The 27,369-nt window shown below is 37.4% G+C and overlaps 1 protein-coding gene across 10 annotated transcripts in view; it reads right to left on the reverse strand.

The window, feature by feature from the left end:
* Window positions 1-1,412: 1,412 nt before the first annotated feature.
* The window catches only part of Senp6 (SUMO specific peptidase 6), a 176,010-nt gene continuing 150,053 nt past the window's right edge, over window positions 1,413-27,369 (reverse strand). For all 10 annotated transcript variants that reach the window (XM_048353670.1, XM_048353663.1, XM_048353669.1 and 7 more), the window contains 14 exons: window positions 26,088-26,258; window positions 22,423-22,456; window positions 21,908-22,102; window positions 20,667-20,893; window positions 18,823-18,932; window positions 18,603-18,719; window positions 14,953-15,072; window positions 13,196-13,288; window positions 11,429-11,859; window positions 7,710-7,813; window positions 6,735-6,823; window positions 5,150-5,218; window positions 4,894-5,044; window positions 1,413-2,542 (listed from right to left, as the gene is read on the reverse strand). In XM_048353670.1, coding sequence (XP_048209627.1) covers window positions 2,333-2,542; window positions 4,894-5,044; window positions 5,150-5,218; window positions 6,735-6,823; window positions 7,710-7,813; window positions 11,429-11,859; window positions 13,196-13,288; window positions 14,953-15,072; window positions 18,603-18,719; window positions 18,823-18,932; window positions 20,667-20,893; window positions 21,908-22,102; window positions 22,423-22,456; window positions 26,088-26,258 — 2,121 coding nt within the window. In that variant the 3' untranslated portion in view covers window positions 1,413-2,332. The remainder of the gene's footprint in view (window positions 2,543-4,893; window positions 5,045-5,149; window positions 5,219-6,734; window positions 6,824-7,709; window positions 7,814-11,428; window positions 11,860-13,195; window positions 13,289-14,952; window positions 15,073-18,602; window positions 18,720-18,822; window positions 18,933-20,666; window positions 20,894-21,907; window positions 22,103-22,422; window positions 22,457-26,087; window positions 26,259-27,369) is intronic.

Here is a 27,369-nt window from a genome sequence, read left to right on the forward strand (position 1 = left end):
TAACTGTAATTCTATCCAAAGAGAAACTCAACACAACAGACCTATTTAATTATTTAAGACAGCAGATACCTGCCATACGGTTTCAGTGTCCAGTAACAAACTCTAGACCTCAAAGTTCTGGTTCACAACATGTAAGTACTCGCGACACATTTGAAAAGGTTGCCATCCACTTTCTACCACAGTGAGTAGGACTGGAGTATACAAGTACCGAGGGAACGCACAGATATTCAAGATTCTCACGTCTAGAGGCACAACCTAACAACCTCCAAAGGCTTCAACATATATACTGCAGTCATTAGTTTCATTTTCCAAAATAAAAGTTCACATAGGATGGGAGAGACACTATCAAATCGCTCAGTATTCCCCTGTAGGAAGTCGACGGGCGGCCATCTCTATCTCACGTAGAAATTAAAAAAAAAAAAAATGGACATGTTGGCCCAAGGGACAAGTTGTAATTTTAGCTTATCAAAAAATGAGTAAAATGTAACCAGAAAGTAAAAGAAAACCAAGAAATCATTTTAGAACAATTTTCGTTTGGTTTTGACACACAGGCAGGCTGTCCTTGGCTTTCCCGGCTCAGGCGATGCCCGTGGCTCCCCACGAGGGGCTGGAAGGCTCGGAACCCCGCGCCCGGCAAATACAGTTGATCGTGTGTAGATGGAAGCATGCCAGTTTTACTTATAGCTACTTGTATTTTGGTTTTAAAATTCTCATTTGTCTTATTAGCTTGCTGGAGATCCAAAAATATTTGGCTATCTTTAGTTTATATAAACTTTTGGTTTCCATGACAGTAGTTCTAAGGTATTAGTAAAAAAATGAGATGATCAGAAATGTTATGATAGCAAAAAATTAACACAGAAACATAAAATTCATACCACCAATGGCGATCTTTCTGAAGTTTACACCTTACCGAATCTCTACAGGCCGTTTTTGTTATGACCCAAATACCAGTGGATTTTATTAAATTCAAGAAAATGACCTAATCAGTGGTCACCATGCCAGATGGTTGTTAGAAATAAAATACTTGCTGATGAATAAAAATGGCCTGTTTATTCTATTTTGGTTACACGTGAATTTAAAAATTCCACAAAAAATAAAATATAAATTTCAAGTCTCAGACTTGATTGAAAGAAATGTGTACCATTCTTTTTTGATAATGAATAACTGTACAGACATGCAAGACATCTACATGAGTCGTAAATGTGTCATCAAAAGCTTCACAATGTATTATTTTCTTTACTGGGACACGAACCTTTGACCTCGTGTGTTCTAGGCAAGCACGCTATCACTGAGCTATACCACTCAACCTTACCTTCTAGCATTTTTAAAGGGAAATTCAAAGTGGAAGATTTCTGCTGCATTAAAGACAGTACTTTTCATGTGTAAAAATAATTTGCACAAAAAACTCAAAGCAAAATGTCTTGATACTTTATCAAAATAACAAGAACAAATGATCAATGAAAAAATAGCAAAAGACATTACAAAAAATAGTAAATTCCTATTTAAAGCCTGTGTTTACACAGATTAAAAATGTTTGTCATATATATCACACAGATTGCAGCATACCGTGAGCTGTAATATAGAAAGGTAACATTGGATATTTGAAAGTCAAGCTGTACTTATCAAATAGTTTTAACCTGAGTCTTCAATGTCTTCATACATTTGCCAACAATGAAAGTAGAATTCATTGGTTTTTTTTAGTATAATTCAAGGGTAGAGTTCTTTAAATTGCTCTTAATACTGTTTCTTAAGTATCTGTGTAAAGTCACTAATATTTACATTTTGGGGTTCTCTGAACACATGTATGAATCAAACGCTTTGACTTCTTTCCTTCTATTCAAGCATATGAAGATGCCTTAGTTCAAAATGCCTTAGATTTCATTTCATTTTCACATTTTTAGAAAATATGTAGAAGTTCTCTAAAGGATTATCATAGATCATTGACTATTCCCATGAAATAAATCATACTCATTGAAGAATTGTATATACAAGTTCACTAAAGAATATCAAATTAATATTTTTCCTATAAATAGTTTCTCTTTATTTATTCTGTTAAGAAGTTGTAGTTTTAAGTACTATTAACAGAAAATACATAACAAAAGCTTCCTAACAAGTGAAAAAAATAATTATAAATGCTGAAAAAATTGGCCTCATTAACATATTTACAGACTTTTACTTAATACATACTCCTTTGAAAATTAATTATATGACATTTATACAAGCATTAACATTTCCCAATCACTTCAGTTCTTTACTGTCTAGAGCCAAAGCTGGAAGTGCAGCTTTGGAAGAGGCAGGCAGGGGAGGCGGGCCGCAGGGCCGCCCATCCGGGTCAGTGTGGGGCCCCGCCCACACAGGGCCCCGCCCCCTCACCCGGGGCTGCTTCTGAGCCAGTGTCCTTGTGTTGTTGCTGCTTCTCTTTGCACTGAGCTTCCTGAAGCTTCAGAATTATGTTTCGAATTTCTTCTCTTTTTGTTCTCATTCTTGGGGGAGGAAACCAGTTCAACAAGTTCATGGGTAGTTCAAAATTAAGTATTGGATTCTGAAAATAAAGAGAGTAAATACCTGTTAGAATACCTTATCTACATGAGACACCCTAACATTTGTTTCAATCACAAAATACTCCCAAGCTAAAAATGAATTTTTGCATGCAAGAACTTTGCTAGGTGCTGGAGAGACAGGAGAGTTTCTACCTCCAGCTCGACGCTGTGCTCCAGATTCAGGGCTGGCAACCTGCCGACAAGCCCAAATCCACGTACCGCCTGCCTTAGTAATGACGTTTTAGTGGACGATAGACACACTAACTCACATATGGCCAGTAACTAACTATCTTTACAACAGTAGAACTGAGAGTAGCAACATAGGCTACATGGCTTTAAAACCCTAAAATATTTACTTTCTGGCTCTTTATTGGTGCTATGGCTCAAGCAGTAGAGTGCCTGCCTTGAGAGAAAAAAGCTAGGTAAGAGCAGGAGGATCTGAGTTCAAGCTCCAGTGTTGGCCCAATAAATAAGCAAACAAAAGGTTTGTAAGCCTCAGAATAGGAAGGTAATTCAACAACTGAAACAATGGATATGACAAAGGTAGCCAGTATGAGAATATGGCAGGCAGTATGAGAATACGTATCTGGGAGCTCAACACAATTCCAAAAGGATCTACTCTTTAAGCTAAACCTGAAGAATGCGCAGATGTTAGGCAGCCAAAGAACAACTAAAGCAACAGAGTGGAATGGTCCAGACACGTCCAGACAAACACACACACACACACACACACACACACACACACACACACACACACACACACACACACACACACACACACACACACACACACACACACGATGGTATATGCTAGAATTAGAAAACTGACCAAAAAGCTTTAATGAAGGCTGGTTCACAAGAGCGTGGCATGGATAAGCAATGTGAAGAATTTCCTTTTTAAGGTAACAAGAAGCCCCTATAAAGCATGGGGCTGGGAATGCGGCTTATGGGCCTGGAAATGTGGCTTAGCGGTAGAGTGCTTGCCTAACATGCACGAAGCCCTGGGTTCGATTCCTCAGCACCACATAAACAGGAAAAGCCAGAAGTGGCACTGTAGCTTCAGAGGTAGAGTGCTAGTCTTGAGCAAAAAGAAGCCAGGGACAGTGCTCAGGCCCTGAGTCCAAGCCCCAGGGCTGGCAAAAAGAAAAAAAAAAAAAAGTAAAGCAGGCAAGTAGCACATTAGAAACTGGGGCAGCAAGCCAGTGGCTTGTGCCTGAAATCCTAGCTGTTTAGGAGGCTGAAATCTGAGGATTGTGGTTTGAAGCCAGCGAGGGCAGAAAAGTCTGTGAAACTTTTATCTCCAATAAACTACACAGAACAAACCAGAAGTGGTGCTGTGGCTTAAGTGGTAGAATGCTAGCCTTGATCACAAAGAGACTCTGGGACAGCACCCAAAGAAACTGGTACCAGCTTAGAGTACTGCTGCTATATATAGATGCTTGGAGAGGAGGGACAATGGAAGGAAGCGAGAGTTAATGTAACTACACAGATACTATCTCCGTTTGAACTTGAAGGGAGAGTGATTTTTTAAAAAGGCACTAACAAGTGGCAAATGAAGCTGGGAGGTTAAGAGCACTCAAGTAAGGGTTAGGATGATGCCAGATTTGAGAAGCCAATAGGACTGGTGGAAACAGAGGCCGTGAACATAAATCCCTCAAGCACTATGCATGAGAAGGGGAAACAGAAGTGGCGAGAAGCAGTCTGGACCGCAGCAGAGCTGTCTTGGTGAACTGAGTCCATGGAAAGGGGAAGTTGGTAAGTGAGGGGACAGGTCAATGTGCATAGATTGAGTGAGCAGATGTTATCGTTTTCCTTCTTCTTGTGGTGCCAGTCCTGGGGATTGAACTCAGGGGCTGGCTGCTGTTCCTGAGCTTTTTTTGCTCAAGATTAGTGCTCTACAACTTCAGCCACACCTTTACTACCTCTGGATTTTGGGTGATTAACTGGGAATCGGAGTCTTGTCTGACTTTGCTGTTTGAACTTGCTTTGAACTGTGATCCTCAGATCTCAGCCTTCTGAGTAGCTAGGATTATAGGCATGAGCCACTGATGCCTGGCTGTATTTTTTGTTTAGTTGGTCCTGGATGTTCAATTTGGGGCCTTGTATATGTCAGGTACTTTGTTTGCTCCCTGGAATAATTTTTGAAATACAATGGGAAGAGGTGACATTGGTCAATAAGCATTGCACTCGTAATTTGACACATGCAATTTTAACCTCTTTGAACAATTAATAAAAAATTAAGAATTTATCTTCCAAACTCTCTATAAAATATATGCTCATTATGTTTATTACATGAAAATATAGTCAAATACAGTATTTCATTACTATATGAAATCCAATGAATGAAACTCACCTCAAAAAAGCTCTCTACGTATTGCAAGATGTACACACCACAATCACTGAAGTTGTTTTGCTGTGGAACTTTTGGATTAGAACCTTTCATAACATCTTTGGAAAAGCTTCTTTTACTTCCTTTTTTAACTTCCCATTCCACTTCTAAATACCTACAATAATGCATATGTAATAAGGATATGCATGTACATAAATACACATACAGCCTCATCTCTATTGGAATATGGTAGAAAGTAGGGGTGTGATTTTAAACTTACTCTCTTAGAATTTTGACAACGTTTGACCGAGAAGGACCTCTAAGTGAATCCATAAGTAAGATACAAGGTCTGTAGGGTATAAAGGACCAAAAGTTGTAGACTTTATAATGTTACAAAGCACAAACAAATTGAAATAATACAGTAAGACTTATTAAACCTTCAAAATTACTCTTATTTGCCTTAAAGACATATGCATCCCAATAATATCTTAATATCTATAGTTATTTTAAACACTATGTGATTATATTAAACACTAAGCTATGGTAATATAACTATGTCTTAGTTCTAAACACTAAATCACCAGGAAATTCTTAAAATTCTTCAGAATTAGTAGAAAGTCAAAATAAGCAGGAAATTTTCATTTTTTAAATAATTTGTACCAGTCCTAGAGCTTGAACTCAAGGCCTGGGTGCTATCCCTAAGCTCTTTTGCTTACAGCTAATACTCATTCAACCATATAAGCCACAGTTCCACTTTCAGCTTTTTGGTGGTTAACTAGATATAAGCATCTCACAGACTTTCCTACCTACACTGGCTTTGAACTGAGATCCTCAAATCTCAGTCTCCTGAGTAGCTAAGGATTACAGGTGTAAACCACCAGTGCCTGGCACAAATATTAAAATCGAAACCACATATTCTAAAAACAAACAAAAAGGGCTGGGGATATGGCCTAGTGGTAGAGTGCTTGCCTTGCATACATGAAGCCCTGGGTTCGATTCCTCAGAACCACATATATAGAAAAAGCCAGAAGTGGCGCTGTGCTCAGGCCCTGAGTCCAAGCCCCAGGACTGGCAGCAAAAAACAAATGAACAGAAGTAGTGCCATATAAAAGGCTAAGAAAAAAAAAATCTCATTTTTAACTGATGCCTATTGTAGAAAACAAAACACATCAAAGCATCACCATATTAAAAAAAATAAGTTTAGGATGTAGTAGTATTTTTTCCCCCATGATTCTACTTCAAAACACTAGGCTCAGATCGAACCTTCAACACTTGAATTCTATAAAGCTGTATTTGCCCCAAGTAAGGACTCTAACATAACGGCCAAGTTCTGAAATGTTTAAGGCTCTCCATTCTTCTCGGCTAAAATTTTATGGCTTTGGAGCACATACCATTCTCTGCCCAGCTCTACAATAAGAACTGAACATAGAACCTCGTGCGTACTAAGCACATGGTACCAGCGAGTCACACTCCCAACTCTGGAACAAATTATCAACTAACCTAGGTCTCACGTTTCCTTATAGAAAGAAATGAGGCTTGCCATTCAGTCTCTTGAGTTCCTGCCAACATTTTTTATAGGGTAAAAGGAGATTAGGTCCATATATAGGTAATACTTTATCATCGAAGAAGTGTTGAGAATGCACATGTGCTTCTAAAAACCAACAATAACTTACTGAAGATTAGCACTAAGGGAAGGCTAAGTTGATTACTCCTTGCCCTGAACTCATCACCTTTCCTCAAAGATTCTGACATTTGACAATTCTACTGAAGTGTTTTTATATAAAAACTTCCCAGTCACATTTTATTCTGACAGCACTTGCATGAAAATTATCAAACTGCTTACAAAATATAGAATTAAAACTTACTGTTTACATAGAGTAGGCTTTAAGTGCCACTGTCCTATTTCTGAATTGCAGTTGTCATCTGCCAGGAATCCATCATCGCTGCTATCATCCTGTAAAAGACAATCTACCATTAGTATTAGAAAACTGTTATCTAAATAATCAATAACCAAATGCAACAGCATCAAGGAAGACAAAATAACAATTATGTAGAAAAAATTTCTAGGTAAATAATCGAACACTAATTTCATTATGTTACTCTACTCCAGTTACCTCTAATGCTGTGACTGACATTTTAGTGAGAACTAACAATTAGAAATTTACTAGAAATTCTATTTACTCCATACAGAATAAATCTCTAAAGTATTACAAATTTATTTCACAATGGGATATGAATAATTATTTGTTACATAAATGACTGTTCTCACATCACAGACCAAGGGATTTGCAAACTTTTTAAAACAAACTACATATTTACTTCATTTGAGAGATATCTTCCTCAGTAGACTGTCTTGAATGTAAAGTGAATAAAGCTTTTCTTGTTTTTTTTCCTGTGAGAAAAATTCTAGTAATTTTAGACTGGAATAATCAACAGTGGGAATAGAGTACATTAACATGCAAGTGCTTATAAGCCCAGAAATGTTTCAGATTTCAAAGTTTTCTGGATTCTAGAATACATGCATAGACATGACCACATAAGCATTCTTGGTCTGAATATCCAAAATCCACCGCAAATTTTTGAGGGTTACTTTGGGTTTCAGATTTGGAATACTCAACCTATAAAAACTAAAAGAAACAACAACAGTGCTTTACAGCAATACACTGAAAACCAAAGATGAGACCTTCCTCTACTCCCACACCTCCCAAAAATAAGGTCTGTTGTTCCCAAGAAGATACTAGAGAGAATGAAGTCATCTCCCCTATTAGGTAAGCTCAGTTTGTTCTAACACAACTGAACGAATGTCAGAAAATTAAGAAAAAAGTAAGTTATAGGCTCACCTGGTTGTCCTGATCCTCTGAGAAGTCAATGAGTCCATCTTCAAGCATTTTAGCTCCTTCAGCTGATTGGTCACCATAGTTTAGCCTGATTTTGCTTAAACCGTCTGGATTAATGAGAAACATTATACAATAAAAAGGCTATCCCTATATCTCAAAGGACATAATGGTGAAAATTATCCTATGCTGGTAACGAATTGATTACTGCAGAGTAGTTAAATCTGCTTTAGCATGATATAAAAGTCAGTTTAAATGAAAACCTATGTTGGCATGTTAATTATAGAAATGTTTCTACTACATAGGCCCTGAGATTCATTAAAATTTAAGTTCTCATTTTCATATTTAAATATACTTATATATCTTATATAATGCTTAAATACACATGTATATGCGTACACATCATGTGTATACCAGATATACAAGACACCTTTCTTCTTTTTGGGAGAGCGGGGGGAGGATTGTACCAGTCCTGGGAGCTGTCACTGAGCATTTTTGCCCAAGGCTGGCACTCCACACTTAAAACTATAACTCTACCTCGGGCTTTTTGGTGGTTAGAGATAAGAGTCTCTTGGACATTCCTGCTTAAGCTAGCTTTGAACTACAATCCCTTAGATCTCAGCCTCCCAAGTAGCTAGTATTAAAGGTGTGAGCCACTGACATCCAGCTCAGAAAGAACAGGAGTTACAATAGTCTGAAATATAAGACCAATGCCCAAATAACAAGAACAGCATAGTAGAACACAAAATAACACAGTATTTTAAAACTGAAATTGTGAAATATGGAAAATTATCCATTAAAGGATAAAAAAATGGCAAAAAGTAAACAAATTTTCTCTGGGACAAATAATAAGGTCCAAATTCAAGTATGATATATAGCCATCATCACATCAGGATGTTTATGGACAAAATAGGTTGGTAGCAGAAATGTAAATGCTTCACAGGAAAAATGGATACTTTTAAAGGTTCATTCTAAGACTCTTCAGTTGTTAAAAGTAACTGTTTTGCTGAAAGCATCTTAGGAGATGAAACTCTAAGAAGGTTTGCATGGGAAGTGAGTCAGGGTCTTCAGTATGGAAACCAGGGGCTGTTTAATCACACATATGCAATTTCACAAATGTGAACACACGGATTTACTTTTGTAGGCTATTAAGTTATTTATAAGGGGTTAAAAAGCAAGACCCTGCCTATAAAATAACCTGAAGCAAAAAGGGCTTAGAGCCATGGTTCAAATGGAAGGGACTTATTTACTAGCAAGCACAAGGACCTGAATTCAAATCCTAGTACTGCCTCCCTCAAATAAACAAAAACAATAAAAAACTAAAATACAATAGTAAATCCTTGTCACAGAATAACCTCCTCCAGTAATTTCTTTTAAAAGTTTGTATTTTTGCTTAAAACATCTGCATTTACATGCAAATAATTAGGGATATGTCAATTAGACTATGTCTAGCAGCAAATGATTTCTATCTGCAGAGACTGTCCTTATATCTCTACTTTACTTGAACTTCGTATGCATTTGAAAACAAGAGAATAATTAATGTCAAGTAATAATCTATAGTGGTTTTCCTTATTATCTCACCTCAAAAATTGAATCTCTAAAATAAGATATAACTCTCACTTAGTATAGTGTTATCTGATACTAGTGGTTAATACTAGTGACAGATTATGTTAAAACGGTGTAAAATACATCATTTATAGCCTGTCAACTTTACTAAAGGGAGCTGTGTCCAATTACGGAGATATTCATGTAATCACAACATGTTTACACGTTTCTTATTCCTTCAATGTGCTACCACTGTGTACAGAACTACAGGTGCCTCCAAGCTCCTCTCAGACATGGCGGGGAGAGGGCTGAGCTGCACTGCATGCTTACTCCTGACTTTTGCACGTGTGAGCCCTTAGGAAGCATATAATGAAAACGAAGGTTTTTAACTAATAAAAAACAAAGAAACGGGCTGGGGATATAGCCTAGTGGCAAGAGTGCCTGCCTCGGATACACGAGGCCCTAGGTTCGATTCCCCAGCATCACATATACAGAAAACGGCCAGAAGCGGCGCTGTGGCTCAAGTGGCAGAGTGCTAGCCTTGAGCGGGAAGAAGCCAGGGACAGTGCTCAGGCCCTGAGTCCAAGGCCCAGGACTGGCAAAAAAAAAAAAAAAAAACAAAGAAACACATTTAGAACAATGCTTTTCAAATTGTGGGCTCAATACCGGATTAAGTAATCATTAAGAAAAATAGAAAATATTAAGTGTTACCACATCCCAAAGTGATAAACTAATGTTTTGTCAATTTATGCAGTTACATTCATACTAAAAGCTAAATAAATGTACTGCACAGATCATAACCAAAAGACAAATACTGTAAATGGGAAAAGGGATATTAATTAAACAATTTGCATTCAACAGATGACTTCAATATCTACTGGGAATTTTGAGGCTATTTCCTCAAGAACAACTAGCTATTTACTCAACCAAAATATTAATTTTTAGGATAAGGCATCAAGAATCTCTGGAGTTTTTGTGTCTATAAAGCTCCAAGTTTTGTCCCATTGCTTTACATCCCACACTTTAATTTTTAATTCATTTCATATACACTGTATAAGATTGCTATCCAAAGGGCGTTTTGTAGCGGAGGTATAGATTCTGGCCCCTTTTTTTGGCCTTGTTTTGTGTGTGTGCGCACTAGTCCTGGGGCTTGACCACGGGGGTTAGCACTGTCCCAGAGCTTCTTTTGCTCAAGGCTAGCGCTCTATCACTTGGAGCACACCTCTACTTCCAGATTTTTTGGTAGCTTATTGGAAATAAAAGAGTCTCAAGAACTTTCCTGTGTGGGCTGGCTTCAAGCCATGATCGTCAGAAGTCACTCAGCCTGGTAGTAGCTAGGAGGCCAAGTACAAGCAATGGGCTCCCAGCTAAGTGAATGTTTTGCTACATCTCTGCATTGTGTAATACTCCTATCAGGGTACAGACTACTTGTGAACTGGAGAATAAGCCATGTAACTGACTAGATCGCAGAGAATCTGAATGAAATGTAAGACTTTTATAATGGACTAAATATATGAAACTGGTTCCCAGGAAATGAAAGTCAACTTACGAGCTGAAGGGACAGGAAAAAAGGCAGAAGCTGTCCTCTTCCTACCGAAATACAGTACAAGAATGTGAGGAACGCGGAACTGAGTTTCAACTGACCCCAGAGCAATGTTTTCATTTCTACCTCTGGCCACTTGAATTCAATTTAACTTACACAACTAACATTTCCTGAGTTGGCATATTAATTATCATATATAATTTATGCACAGTCTGAGAATAATTTCATACAACATTGTTAGCACACCTGTCTTTGATTTTGTGTCTATATCTGACATATGAGGTCAGGTATAGACCTTTTTACACCTCAATGTTGATGGTCAAAAAGTTCTAGATTTTAGGGCATTTCAAATTTCACACTAGGGATGTTCAGCCTTCATTACAGTGTCAAAGCTATACTCTTAGGAATGAGGGAAGAAAGTGATGGCAGAAGGGACACCAGGACATCTCTGTAGTGATACAAAGTGAAATCTTCCTTATGGTAGTGATTATAAGACTATAAAACTTCAAAATGCAACCACATAAAATGAGTAAAAGTCATTTTATATACATTCTATCTCCAAATGCCTGACAAAAAGAAAACGGCCTAATTCTTCTAAAAGTCCTCTCTGAATTCTTTCAAAACATGTAGTACGTACCTGGATGATGACCCGAACTTAAGCATTCATCCTGTAGGCCATTCTCACTTTGAGACCTATCAACAACTTTCTGGCTTGCAGCTTCTCCTTTATTCGCATCTTCACTTTCACTTGGAGTATGATTTTTTTTTTTCACAGTACATTTCACACTGCCTATGTTTCTCCGATAACACGGCTCACTTTCTCCGTGTCCAGCACTTGAATCAGTTCCGGCTAGGCAGTGCTTTTTGTTTAGCATCTTCTTAATTACAGGCTTGGCAGGAGAGTTTTGTGACCCACTGTCCATTTCACTGGTCAAAGGAGAAGAAACACAACTGTCGTCCACAGGGGAACTTTTGTGTATGGTTGCACTTTCACGGTAATGAGGATTAGGTTCATACTTTGGTTTTTCCAAACCAGGGAAACAAACAACAGCCAAAAACCAGTGTGCACTGTAAAAAGCAAGCAATATAATTAAATACATATTTATTATTAGAAAAATTATATTTGGCAATGAGTATCTGTAATGTTTTTATTGGCTTTGTGAACAAATTACCAATGCTCATTTTTAAAAAATATTCAATTATTTTATAGTTGCTTATAACAGTTCTCACTTACAAAAATTTAGTCTAAGCTGGGTCCCTGGTGACTCATTCCTGCAATCCTAGCTACTCAGGTGGCTGAGACTGAGGATCACGGTTCAAAGTTAGCTCTAGCAAGAAAGTCCAAGACTCTTTTCTTCAATTAATCACCAAAGGGCCAAAAAAGGAGCAGTGGCTCAAGTGGTAGATCATGAGCCTTGAGCATAAAAAGCTCAGGGACAGCACCAGGCCCTGAGTTCAAGCCCCAGGACTGGCACCAGAAAGAGGAAAAAAAAATTTAGACTAGTAGATTTTGTAGTGTTTCTTTCAATATGAATAAACTGTAAGTTTTGTTTCATCTTTTAAAAATTAGGAAAAATCCTTTTCTTTTTCTCTGGCTAAAAGGATAAAGCTGAATCAGATGATCACTTCTAATCTAAAAAAAAAACAGAGTTTTGATTTTCTGAAGCATTTACTATGACAGTTTCTAACAAGTGTTTTGTTTTATGACTTTAACTTTAAATAAATTAGCATCGCCTGGGAAATTACAACATATAGAAGCTCAATGAACATAATTAGTACATATCAGTATTTCTGGTTTTACCTATTTTGAAAAATGAGATCTTGTCATCTCAGTTGCCCATGGTACATGCTTTCCCTGGCTGAAAGGATAAACCCAAATTTCAAACTAGTAGTTCTTCATGCTGTTTGGCTGGAGGACACAGAAAAATAAACCAAGAAAACTCTCCAGTCCTAACTGCTTAGTAATTCCACAATTCTATACTATGTATCAATTCCTCTGCAGTCCTCAGGTGAGTAGTAGTCTGAACTCCTAAGAATAATACAAAGAATTGAAGCATCTCTATTTACTTACAAAACTGCTTCTAGTTCTCACCATGATTTCTTCTTTGCACGAATAGGTTCTATTTTTACCAATGCATAAAGTAAAACATGTACAGATATTTTCTAGACCACAAGCACCGTTTACTATTAAAATGACTGTACTCCACATTGACCAATCATGCAAGGTATGTGGTCTACTCTTTGCCAAATTTAGTATTCTACATGATTCACTGGGAAATTAAATTTCATAAAACAGCATCTTCAAGATACATAATAAAATAAAGATGTTTTAAAAACAAGCCTTCACCTCATTAAACACCTTCTCAAAACACCACTATCATGTTTACACAAAATTCTTACTCACGCTTCATTAAGGGGTACAAAAATAAAATCCTTCTCAAAAATATCTACATGTCGCGTCCATGTTTTCACTCTCCCATGTCGTTTTTGTTGTATTCTGTAACAAAGAGATAAACTGTAAGCTTTGGAAATAACCTTAATTTTCAGTAGTGATTTATAAATTATGAAGACTCAGCAGTAACAGCTGAGGTGGTTCAACAGACTGGGGAAAAAAAATCCATCATTTTATGTGAAACTATAAGGCATGGAATTGACCATCACAGAATCTAGAAGCATTTTTAAAATCTCTCATCATCTCTTTCTTTATGAAAAGCAACACAGATTTATTGTCTTGTAGTCCTATCAAAATCCAGAGCCAAGTGCATCTTGGCCTAAACCTCTCAGGTAGAGCATGAATTATAAATGAGAAGAAAAAGAAAAGTAAGACAATTTGAAAGTAGATAAAGTACAATAGTTTATGAGCATTGGTCAAAATAATTAACTACCATCAACAATAAGACACAAGATTAGGAACTTCTGAAATAGAAATATTGTTTATATACACACCATAGATCAATTCAAAACAATAACCACTATAAGAAAATGTACCAACTCTTGTGCATATCTTCTGACCAATTACAGCAAATATCAAAGCAGGATAACATCACTATATGGGCAGGAAGTTCAATAAAACTACCCAGTGTGATATTACCTTAACTTGTCTGAGAGTTAACTACCCAAAAGAGCTCACTGAACGTAGAATCTAGCCAGGTGCTAGTGGCTCACACCTGTAATCCTAGCTACTCAGGAGGCTGATATGAAGATTGTGGTTTGATGCAAGCCTGGGCAGGAAATTCTATGAGAATGTTATCTCCAATAAACAAAGTAGGAAAGATCTGAAGTGGAACTGTGGCTCAAGTGGTAGAGTGCTAGCCTTGAGAAAAAGAACCTCACTGGCACAAAAGGAAAGAGAGAAAGAATGAGAGAGCAAGAGCAAGAAAGAGAGAGATAAAGAGAGAGGGGGGAAAGAGTTGATTCTCAAGATTCCTCTTAGATGAAAAAGCTAGAATGAAACAGAGCCAATCTGCATTTCATAAGCATCTAAGAAATTTGAAAAGTCTTATTTTGGAACTACTTCTTCTAGAGATCTCAGGTATACAGGAGATTTCAAAATATTATGAACTGCATTAAATTTACAAATAGAACTAAATAATGTTGCCTCAATATAAAGTGGTGAAAAACAAAAGAAAACATATAAACAAAAAAGCTAGTACCTTAAAGCTAGGACAAGAGGACTTTAAGTCACTTGAAGATGAACCTGTAAAGAACAGAAATGAACCCTCCTGGCTGTATTTAATTAAAAAAGCAAGTGAATTACAAAGGCTAGTACTTTGTATTTCAAACACCACTGCACATCCATGAATTCAACTGAGTACAGAAAATATCTAGAAGGAAAACCTGTACGCACCTATACTGAACATGTAGATAGCAATACCCACTGAAGAACACAGAACAAATACTTAATGATATCGATACGGTTTAATGAGTACTGTAGAAGTAAGAGTATATGGAGGACATACAAACTATAGGCAAAATATTGCAACATTTCATATAGAGAGGACTTGTAAATGGTGAAGGGAATCTGGGACCAATTTTCTGTGGAAGGACAACTATAAAGTATACGTAAGTATAACTAGCTATTAAATAAATAGCTAAGTATCAACTACTCAACTCAATTTAAGTGACTTATTATGTTTGTTAAGGATTTTCAGTTTGACTTACGACAGATTACTTGTTTCATGATTTCTCCTCTCTCTCTGATTAAGGCGTTTGTAGAAAAAAGAACTGAATATATGAATTCGCTCAGCATCTTCTTTCTTCAGTTTTTCAAGCACCAAATATCTATTTTAAGCAAAAATAAGTTCAATATAATGGATGTAATGATTTTGTTATTTTATTAATTTATTGTGGTGTTCAAATCAAACTCAAGGCCTTGTGAGTAGTAATTGCCAAGTACTCTACTATTGAGCTACATCACTATATCCTCAGCTAAAAGCTCAGGTAAACTTTAATCAAAAGCAGTGACCAAATATTTATTTGGCCATGACCAATAATGTCTATCTCTTAAAGATAAAAGAAGTCATTGGGGGCTGGGAATATGGCGTAGTGGCAAGAGCGCTTGCCTCATATACATGAAGCCCTGGGTTCGATTCCCCAGCACCACATATATAGAAAATGGCCCGAAGTGGCGCTGTGGCTCAAGTGGCAGAGTGCTAGCCTTGAGCAAAAGGAAGCCAGGGACAGTGCCCAGGCCCTGAGTCCAAGGCCCAGAACTGGCCACCAAAAAAAAAAAAAAAAAAAAAAAAAGAAGTCATTGGTTAAATGTGCCTCATATTCTAGATGTGATAATCATCAGATTCGTTTTAGGTAAGGATGAAACTTGGGCTCTCTCCCTAAGCTCTTTTGCACAAGGCTAGTGCTCTGAGCCACAGCACAACATCAGTTTTCTGGTGGTTAATTGAAGAAAAGTCTCCCAGACTTTTCTGCCTGGGCTGGCTTGGATGGCTTGGAATACAGGTGTAAGCCACCAAGGCACAGGAAATCTAATGACTTAAAACAAGAACATACTCCTAGTCAGGGAAGTAACTATCTCTATATAAAAAATTTCAGAGTAAGGGAAAAAAAAAACTTCAAGAAATGCTCACAGCATTATTACTAAGAAAAAAAACAAATGGCAGACATGTTCATGAACCCAAAGTATTTGTTAATATATACAAAAACATAGAAGAGGGCTGGGAATGTGGCTTAGAATTAGAGTGCTTGCCCAGCATGCATGAAGCCCTGGGTTTGATTTCTCAGCACCACGTACACAGAAAAAGCCTGAAGTGGCGTTGTGGCTCAAGTGTAGAGGTGCTGGCCTTGAGCAAAAAGAAACCAAGGACAGTGCGCAGGCCCTGAGTTCAAGCCACAGGGCTAGCAAAAAAAACAGCCAAACAAACAAACAAAACCAAACAATACAAAAGAATCCTGAAAACATTATGCTAACTAAAATCCAGCCCCAAATGACCACATATTTATTCTATGGCCCCATTATATGTACACTATACAGAAAGTGCAAATCCATAGAGACAGAGAGTCTGGTGGTTACCTAGGCTCAGGAGTGAGGTTGGACAGAAATATGGAAGGAGAACGATTACTCATTAGAATAACGAAAATTTTCTAATATTAATTGTGATGGCAGTTACACAACTTCTGAACATACTAGAAACCCACTGAACAACATGTTGGCTGTAAGTGGGTGAACTGCATATTTTGAGATTTTATCTTAAGCTACACAATACATTTAATGAACCACAGATATTTATATTCATGAACCTATATCAAAACAAACAGCAATGGTCCGTCACGTTGCAAAATAATAAGCTTGTTTGTCATAAAATTTCTCGTAGAAGGCATGCAAATTGAAGCTTATGACCAACTTCATTCTATCACAACAGGATATTCTAAAAGTCTACTGAAATCTTAACACAGAAACATAAAAATGCTTCTGTTTGGCTGTCTTAAGACCATTTTCTTCTTTCTCCTCCCTCCCTCCCTTTTCTCCCCCCTCTTTCTTTCTTTTCTTTCTTTGTTGTGGGGCTTGAACTATGGGCCTGGTCACTGTCCCTGAGCTCTTTAGCTCAAGGTTAGCACTCTACCACTTAAGCCACAGCAACACTTCCAGTTTTCTGGTGATTAATTGGAGCTAAGAGTCTTATGGACTTGCCTGCCTGGTCTGGCTTTAAACCCTGATGCTCAGATCTCAAGCTCCTGGGTAGCTAGGATAGCCACCAGCACCCAGCTGCATATTTTTTCTTGAGACCTGTTACTTACTTTTGGTCCAAGACTGGGACTTACATTCAGTATCTGACACTCTTGTTTTTCACTGGGTGGCACACTACCATCTAAGCCACGACTCTAACCCTGAGAACTGTTAGTTTAACATTTGCTAATAACAAAGCTCAGTGTGTAATGAAAAGTATGTAACTTGAAAGATCACTTGAATCCAGGCAACTCAGATTCCTATAAAAGACATTATAAGACAATCAGTTCACTGGATGATATGAATTGATTTCTTCAATAATATTATAACTTATACCATTAAGGAGGAACCATGCTACCTTTAGTGGATAATAGTATAAAAGCTTCTTTTAAGGGGTCTGGGGATATGGCCTAGTGGCAAGAGTGCTTGCCTCGTATACATGATGCTCTGGGTTTGATTCCTCAGCACCACATACACAGAAAATGGCCAGAAGTGGCGCTGTGGCTCAAGTGGCAGAGTGCTGGCCTTGAGCAAAAAAGAAGCCAGGGACAGTGCTCAGGCCCCAGGACTGGCCAAAAAAAGAGAATGTAATTGAAACTGGACATTCAGACTCTTGCCTGTAATCCTACCTACTCAGAAGGCTAAGATCTGGAAGAACATGATTAGAGGCCACCATCAAAGTAGACCATCTGCTGTACAACGTGATAGTATTTCTTTCTGTAAGAATATTCCATAATATATATATGTACTATATTTTGCTTATCTACTGATGGACAGTTGAGTGGTTTCTATATCCTAGCTATTGAAAAGAGTGCTTTTATGAACGCAGGTGGGCACCCATCTCTCTGGGACCATACTTCAAGTCTTCTGCATGCTGACACAGAGAAAGGTTGCACACTGTCGCAGTGGTTCTGCTTCTGCTTCTGCACTTAGTGCTTTAGTTTGTCCCAACATCTTTTGCCAGAAAACTAAGAGTTCCTTGATTCTCCATACTCCTTCATATCATTGAGTCAAGTATAGAGTCCCATTGGCTCTATTTCCAACATAATCCATTCTCTTGCAAAATCTCCTATCACCTCTTTTCTAGACTTCCACAATGCACACGCCTACCAAAGTGGCCTTAAGGAAAATTAGCCATGAAGGCATTTCTCTTTACAACATTTTTCACCACAAATAGTTGTGCAAAATCATTAGTGGGCTCTAAAGTCAACTGAGTGAGGGTCATTGCCAAAATGTTTTGCTTTGACCAACACTGAAGTTTTGTTTCAATACACATGCCCACTGTATAGTACAAACCAGTAAGCAGACAATAAGCCATAATTTAGGAAAACTATGTATATACTAGGCATTTTCTCTACCACTTATAATATACATTATCTCATTTAATCCTCACAACCACTTAAGAAATTATTCTCATTAAAAAAATGTGAAACAGGATATGGAGCACTTGCATTCCATACATGAAGCCCTGGGTTCAATGTGGAAAAACAGAAGAGACAGACTAAATAACTTCCACATGTCACATGGTAAGTAAGAATAAGGGGAGCTAAACAAAACGCTCTGGTTTTAGAATAAAAAAGATATAAAATGACAGAGTGTTAAAAAAAAGTTGGTAAAATATTAAACTTACTTCAAATAAAAGTCTATAATAACATCATTTAAAAATTCTCCTTCACTTAGACAGTGCAGGTCTTCATTAGTAACAGAGATGCCTCCCTTAGCTGGAGGTGGTGGGTATACTATCAATCTGTAGTAAAATAAAACAAAAGCAAGCTTTATGTATACATAACTGAAATGTAAGGAAATAGCAAAGAAATTGAAAGCATTGCACATGAAAAACAGTTTCTCACTTTTCTATTGGTCCAATGAAGATGGTATGGTTCTCTCCAGTTTCTTCCTCATCATCAAAAAACTGAAATTCCTGCTTGTTTCTTGCTTGCACTTTAGATTCAAAGGACACCTAAGTAAAGGAAGTTAAATACTCAATTCACAAAATCAAATCAAGAAATTCTTCTATAAAAATAGCAAGCCCAAATCAGAAAGCTTTTTAAGGAGATTAAAAAATATAATCTAGGGCTGGGGATATGGCCTAGTGGCGAGAGAGCTTGCCTCGTATACATGAGGCCCTGGGTTCGATTCCCCAGCACCACATATACAGAAAACGGCCAGAAGTGGCGCTGTGGCTCAAGTGGCAGAGTGCTAGCCTTGAGCAAAAAAGAAGCCAGGGACAGTGCTCAGGCCCTGAGTCCAAGCCCAGGACTGGCAAAAAAAAATATATATATATATATAATCTAGAAAAGTATGCAAAAGCTGAACAATTCAAAGCAAGAACAGGGCAAGACTTGGAGGTACCTTCTCTTTACTGTAGCTTCTAGAAAATGATAGTCTCCCAATATATGGCAATACTGGCTTTCCAGTGCTTTCCTTTTCTTTGCCAGATGACTACTGTTCATTAAGAATTCGATCATGTGGAAGCCTAAGTCCAATGACCAGCAACCCCTGGGAAGTGGGGCAGATGCTCAGGACCACATTGCCATGAGATGCAGCCCTCCACGGAGCTAAAAGTGAAGCATGGGGCCTTTGAGGAAAGAGATTTCCATTGAAATCTGAGGTCATCCCAGTTGCCTTATGGCTTATACAGCTCTAGCCTTCCTCAGCAGAGCCAATTCTGAAAAAGCTCTCTGAAAAAACTTGTGAGAAGCCCGTTCAATTATCAAGACTGTGCCTTAGGGCTGGAAGTGTAACTAACTGCTATAGCATTTGCAGGACCTGGATTTGAATCACAGCAGAGTAATTAAAAAAAAAGTTTCAACTGAGTATGATAGGGCCACTAAGAGCCACAAAAACAAGAAACTATGTTGGAAAAAACAATAAAATACTGTGCCTCAGATCATCGTATTTCCAAGTACGTAGGGCTGAGTCATTTATTCCTGATAAATTCAATCAGCAATATCCAGTCTCTATAGAAGTGTTACAGTAGTAAGTACAGTGGCACTTGATTCATTCATTTCACGTCAGCATTACCTAACTGACTCATAGGTCAGTTCTGTATAACCCAACACACACTTCTGACTATTTAAGTCAAATAGTATACATTCCTTACTTTCCTAACTCTCAATTACACATGTATATGTAACATATAAATGTATGATGCTGCAGAGACCAAAACTCCTTTAAACCTAAGACTGGAGGTAACAATCTACTTGAATGTAGCAGTGTGCATATATGCATAGCAGAGGAAACCAGAAGGAACAGAAACCAATGTGCTGAAAGGAACTCCAAACCATTCCGAGATCCATATTAAGTACTATGTTATATAAAAAAAGAACCGATCCATTATTAATGCTTTGATGTAAGATTACATCACATATGAACAAAAATTCCAAAGAGAATAAAAAAACCCTAATACCACACTGACTAAGAGGCACAGCTCAAAGGACAGAGTACCAGCCCTGAGTGTCAAGGACCACACAGAACTCAGGCCCTCGGGTTAGGCTCTGGTACTGGCACAAATATTAAACAAACAAGCATAACACGTTTTCTTAAGTTAGCCATTTGCAGGAGCTGGGGCTGTACCTCCGTGGGAGGGTGCTTCCAGAGCACCTGTGAGGAGGCCCTGGGTTTCAGCCCTACCACCACACAACCAAATAAATAAACCATTTAAAATTATTTTGAAAAACTTAAATATAATTACAGTTTTAACTTTGCTTTCTTTTTGTGTACAACTTCCTTTGATACTCTCTTCGTAGCTTCTTGTACAGGCAACAAGTCTGCTATTGGCTTCTTCAAAAGGAATTTTTGCAAAAAAATTGGAAACATTATTCTTCAAACCAATATCAGTAATGATGCTTTCAAATACCATGTTTGCATGAGGATCAAGGGCATTTTGAAAAATTAAAATTATGTACTGTTCTTCTAAACCTAAAAAGAAACAAATATGACTGTAAGACTAGAGGACAAGTTAATAGATAATTTTAACAAGTGAAAAGATAATTCTTTAGGAAATGGAAACGTGAATTTGTCAACTGCAACTAGTTACTGCTACCAGTCACTCATGAGGCAGAAACAGTAACTCCTACTGAAATGTGCTAACAGTTATGCCTTGTTATTCATGTTAAGAGGTGGAGGGAAAGAAACTAGACAACAGTCTCCTCGTTATATAGGATGAAGACTTTCTATGAACTTGTAAGCTTTCCACTTCAATAGCATTTACATCAAGCCATAGTCACTTTACTTGGATTAGGCAGTGTTACAGACCCAGATGACCTGGATTTTAGCCCATTTTGAAAAGGTTTCAAATGGGCAAGTAAGTTTATCTTCAGCCTATTTTTTTTTGGCCAGTCCTGGGCCTTGGACTCAGGGCCTGAGCACTGTCCCTGGCTTCTTCCCGCTCAAGGCTAGCACTCTGCCACTTGAGCCACAGCGCCGCTTCTGGCCGTTTTCTGTATATGTGGTGCTGGGGAATCGAACCTAGGGCCTCGTGTATCCGAGGCAGGCACTCTTGCCACTAGGCTATATCCCCAGCCCACAGCCTATTTTTTGTTTGTTTTTTGGCCAGTCCTGGGGCTTGACCTCTAGGCCTGAGCACTGTCCCTGGCTTCTTTTTGCTCAAGGCTAGCACTCTGCCAACTTGAGCCACAGCGCCACTCTGGCCTTTTCTATATTATGTGGTGCTGAGGAATCGAACCTAGGGCTTCATGTATACGAGGCATGCACTCTTGCCACTAGGCCAGATTCCCAGCCCTCTTCAGCCTATTTTTGTAGGGCTTTTCCCCATCTACACAATAAGGGTAGTTATACCTTCATTACAAAGAAAAAAGCTGCTTTAATGCCTTCTTTCAGAGCGCACAAATCTACAGACATCCACTATCTCGTACTCACTCTTTGCTATTCAGTAGTTTGTGTATCTTGTTAGAAGTTGTTTAACACACTTACTCGCTAGCTTACTGATTCCTTTACAGTCATTCCAAACTTTATCCTCCTTACTCATTTGCAGTTGCATGCTCAACTTTTGGTAAATTGCTGGTACTGCCTGAAGAAACACTACTGGTAACTTTCTAACATTACACCATTCACATTTAGTTAGATCAGAGGTATTTAAAATAATCTCTACAGGATCACTCTCTGGTCCTAGAGGAAAACAAAAGGAAAAGAAACCAACTGTTAAGATAGCAAAATCATGAATGAAGAAAAATAAGTTTAATATTAAGCATATGTCTAATTACTGCTCAATCAGTATGTCTTATTACTATATTAAAGAATCTTCTTCATTGTTTTACAAATAAAAACACGCTATAAGATTTGTTATGTTACAAAATGAAATTACACCAAGACTTATGTCCTTTGTTAAATATATATAAAATGACTATCTTAGTGAACTCCACAAATACCATTTAATCAGAGTACTTCAGTATAAACAAAATCTTAATAAACAATATTAAACAGCTTACCATCTAGATGTATCTTGATAAGATTTAAAGAAAACTAAAAAGGAAAAGTAAAATAAATTAGTACTCACAAACCTAAGAAGATGTTGCTATACATATCTTAAGTGACAATTTGACCTTAGATAAAGGGCAGAAAGGTTCAGCCATCTACTATGTTGAAAGTTAAGACAAAATACTTCTCTCGCAAAAACAATCTTTCAGCAAGTAAGGCTTCATCTTCTCTGTGAGTTAAGAAAACTTTCCTTAATTGCTAATTTAAAGAAGTTGATATTAAAAATAACACCTAGATATTCCTTTCCTTGGGTTCCCAATTGTAATTCTACCTACTCAGGAGGCTGGGATAATGTTTAAAAGCCAGCTAAGGTAGAACCACCTGCTGTACTCCAGCTCCAAAATAACCAGCAAAAAGCCTGGCTGGAGGTGTGACTTACGGGGTTGAGTGCCAGCTGAGCAATCAAGACTAGAAAGCTCAAGTCCCTAAGATCAAACTATAGATTAGGCAGCAACAACAAGTTTTGGCTTGATATATCTTCAATAGACCGAAAAGGAATCTATTTTGGTATATGTTATGTGGCTAAGATTAAAACAGTATTTCAGAAACAGTATTTGCTGCTGGAAAGGAGGCTTGGTGGTAGAGTGCTTGCCTAGCATGCATTAAGCCCTGGGTTCGTTTCCTGTACCACATAAACAGAAAAGGCTGGAAGTGGCGCTGTGGCTCAAGTGGTAGAGTGCTAGCCTTGAGTTACAGAGAGGCTCAGCAGCGACAGAGCCCAGGCCCTGAGTCCAAGACCCAGGACCAGCACAAAAACAAAAACAATATTTGTATTTAAATGTAATTGGCATTTCTAGATAGTGCTCTTACCAGAATGAATTCAAGAGGTTAAATTACCTAATATTAAGTAAACATGGAATTCACTAAAACATTTTAAATATTTCTTAGGTAATTCATAACTGCAGATACATCTGATCACTACAAAATATAACCTTTAGAAAAATCCCATGCTATAAAGAAAGTTAACACCACACAGCAAGTACTTTGCAGCTAATATATTTCACTTACCAAAACTGTATCAGCACATTTTAATATTATGTGTGTGTAATGTTAATTTTACGTGCCCACAGCATATATAAATGAACTTATAACTTAAAGAAAAAAATTAATCCAAATTTTAATGTAGTTCATGATCGTTTATGCGGGCACATGCATACATGTGCAACTGTGCACATGCATGTGTGCCAGTACTAGGTCTTCAACTCAGGGTCTGGGCACTGCTGTTCCTTAGCTTTCTTGCTTAAGGCTGGCACTCTACCATTTGAGCTACAACTCTACTTCCACTGATAGCTTTAAGAATAAACATGTATCTTGATAAACCTTCTGGTGGCTCACAGTCTGTAATTCTAGCTACTGAGGAGGCTGAAGATCTGAGGATTACAGTTCCAAGCCAGCCAGGGGAGGAAAGTTTTCTGAGACTCTTATCCCAATTCACTACTGGAAGTAGCTTTGTGGCTCAGAGTGGTGGAGCACTAGCCTTGAGCCAAAGAGCTCAGAGACAGCACCCAGGCCCTGAGTTCAAGGCCCATAGCCAACCAACCAACAAACCAACAAAAAGCAAAATGCAGCATTTATTAAATGTCTAAATCACCAGCAAAACCATAGTGATTATACTGCTGAGTTTTAACAGTATTAATGAGGGGAAGTCATAAACTCTATAGGGTATTCTGAATACTTTTGAGGTATAAAAATAAAAAGAATGTGGAATGTGGCTCAAGTTCCCAGTCCTTCCAAAATAGTGACATTTTTGTTAAATAGTAGAACCCAGAGAAGGTAATATGTACTATGAACCTGTGCTAACAAAATACAAGCTTCATACATCACTGAAAAACAAGATACAGATTAGAATGATATTGGATAATGATAAGTTGTTTGCTTTTAAAATCTATGCAGTACTTCTGACATTTTCTAGTTTTCAAATCATGGGAAGCTAGAGCCAGTTAGCCATAGTTTTATTCTAACAATTGTTTCACATTTCATTTTAACCAATAAACATGCAATTTTTTCCTTTTGATTGTATTATATACTAGTGCCATTTTAACCAGAAAATATCAATAATACTTCACTTTAAGCTCCCTTCTGTGAAGCCATGTTTTCTTAAAAGATACTGCTTCATCTTCCCTATGATTTTAGCCCCTGTTGTCACTGTATTTGATTCAGGTGCTCTGGGTATTGTATATATGTCTGTCTGAATAAGGGAAGGGAAGGGGAACATTAAAATCGTGATAGACAAAGGGTAAAAGGCAAAGCAATGCAACAGCAATACTTACAAGATTCTATGTTGTAAACAAACTGTACAACTGGGGGGAGGGGACGTAGGGGAGGAGGCCATGTGGGAGAAAAATGAGGGAGAGGGGTATCAAGCTGGACAAGAAATGTACTCACTACCTAATGTATGTAACTAACCACTCTGCACTTCACAATGACAATAAAACAAACAAATAAATTAGAAAAAGACATTGCTTATGTATAATGATGAAACATGGGGTTGGAAAGTAGGAGTTCATCATGAATAGAGATAACAGCATAAAGCAAAACTTCAGAGAATTCAGTACAGCACTATTTAGGGGGGAGGAATAGGGTGTTAAAAAAAAAGAAGTATTTACTTTGGTGTAGTTTTAGATGAATTAGTCCATGAACAGAGGAAGGGTATCTCACAAAGCCTAACAATTCACATCACAGTGGATAGAAAGTAGAAGGGCTTTATAGAATATTAATTTATAGAAGATTAGTTAACCTACCTATGTTTAGAACACATTAGGAAGAAGAAAAATGATGACAAAGGAGATTACATTAAAATTTCAAAAAGAAAGCAAACAAATAGGACTGGTGGCAGCAGAATAACAACTGATAGATATGATAAGGAAGATAAAGAGACAACAGAAAGTCTTATAGACTAGCTGAACTAGTCTAAATATACAATGCATCTTAGGAGGCCATTATAAATACAATACTATTTTACAAACGTCAGTGCTAGCCCAGGTAGTGGTGGCTCATGCCCATAATCTGTGATTTGGGGATCAAACTTTCAGCCAGCACAGGCAGATTTAATTTAAGCCAGCCTTGGCAAGAAAGTCTGTGAGGCTCTTAACTCCATAAAAGCGGGAAGTAGAGCTGTGGTTCTACTTTATATATTCCTTTCACAAACTAAGCAGGCATGAGAACAAAATACTAAAATGCTGAAAGATTTTCTAATTTGTAGAGAATCATACGTAGCTTTCTACTACTGCAAAATTAATGAGACATTTATTTATTTATTTATTTATTTAGCCAGTCCTGGGGCTTAAACTCAGGCCCTGAGCACTGTCCTTGGCTTCTTTTGCTCAAGGCTAGCACTCTACCACTAGAGCCACAGTGCTATTTTCAGCTTTTTCTATATATGTGGTGCTCAGGAATTGAACCCAGGGCTTCATTGTATGCTAGGCAAGCACTCTACCACCAGGCCACATTCCCAGCCCAATGACACATTTCTATCCACAACTTTTAACAGTGAGAAGTTCATATAGATAGCAATATGAAGTCTTATAACAGTTCTGATATTTAACAATAAAAACTTGGTGATAAATTTTCAAATTTTATAAAATTGGTACAACAAAAAGCTTAAGAATATACTTACAATTACAGGCTCTATTAGTAGTCTAAAGAGTGTTCCTACTCGTATACTTCGGCAGTTTAAAATGACACTTTCAAAGGTATTATGGCAGCTTAAAGAGACAGGATTGATTAAAGCTTCTTGAGAAATTAATTTTCGACGTTTTAGAGGTGTGCTGATAAGAGAATTGCCAAACTGAAAAGAAAAAATAATTTCTCATTACAAGTTATTATAAAACGAGGCATAAATTAAGTACATGTACACAACGAAGTAATGTAAGAAACGGAAGTCAAGGTGATAGTAAGCTCAGCCCTGTATGATAGCCGAGATCTTAGGATACGCAGTTGGAGCTAGCCCACGCAGACTAATCTGAGACACTTTTATCACCAAATAACAACAACAACAAAAAAAAACCAAAACCAACCCCAGAACTAGAAGCATGGCTCAAGTAGTAAAAACTCGCGCTCCAGTACTAGGACATTCATACCAACACACAGCCTAACAGCACATAAAGTTGATTTTCTTTCAGCAATGCTAAATGAGGTAAGAATTTATGATTATTACATAAATTAAGATTTTCCTATTTTATCTATCTCTAGCTTAGTTATTATTTGAAGTTCAAATAATTTAATTTAGGAATGGAAATCACTGCCTGGGTCTGAAACACCAATTAAGCCATCCATTAATGATGTTCTTAAGCATAGTAGCTTCCTTAGCTTTCAGTTTCTAACAAATGTAATGAATATTTACTTAAAAAAAAAAAAGGTAACCTGGAAATGGTACTGTAGCCCAGATTTCAAGCCCTAAGACCAAACAAACAAAGGTAACAAAACAAGAAGCTAATGTGTTTGAACAGATCTGTATATTTTACGTGTAGTAAAACTGGATAAAAGCTAGCTAGTAGCAGTTATATTAAACCACCACTTGTTTAGAAAATAATTAACAATGAGAATGGTTTTATATGACAAAAGAATACTTTTACATGTTTATATAATTTACTTGGTCCCTTAAATGATTTCGTATTTCAAATAAAAATTAATCATAAAATTACATACCTATAATTTCAAATAAAGACAATTATATTACAGGTTGCATACATCTTACTGGAGTGTTTTAGGTTTTCAAACTTTTCTGATTTTGTAATACTTATATAGATTTTACTGGAAATCCAAAAATCTGAAACCCAATACTTTGAGCATGAATTTTTGGATTAGAAATTTGCAACCTAAATGTCACCAGAAGAATAAAAAGATGGCTGGGCACTGGCAGCTCATACCTATAATCCTAGCTACTCAGGAGGCTGAGA

Source organism: Perognathus longimembris, chromosome 9 (assembly GCF_023159225.1).
Source record: "Perognathus longimembris pacificus isolate PPM17 chromosome 9, ASM2315922v1, whole genome shotgun sequence".
Taxonomy (NCBI): Eukaryota; Metazoa; Chordata; class Mammalia; order Rodentia; family Heteromyidae; genus Perognathus; species Perognathus longimembris.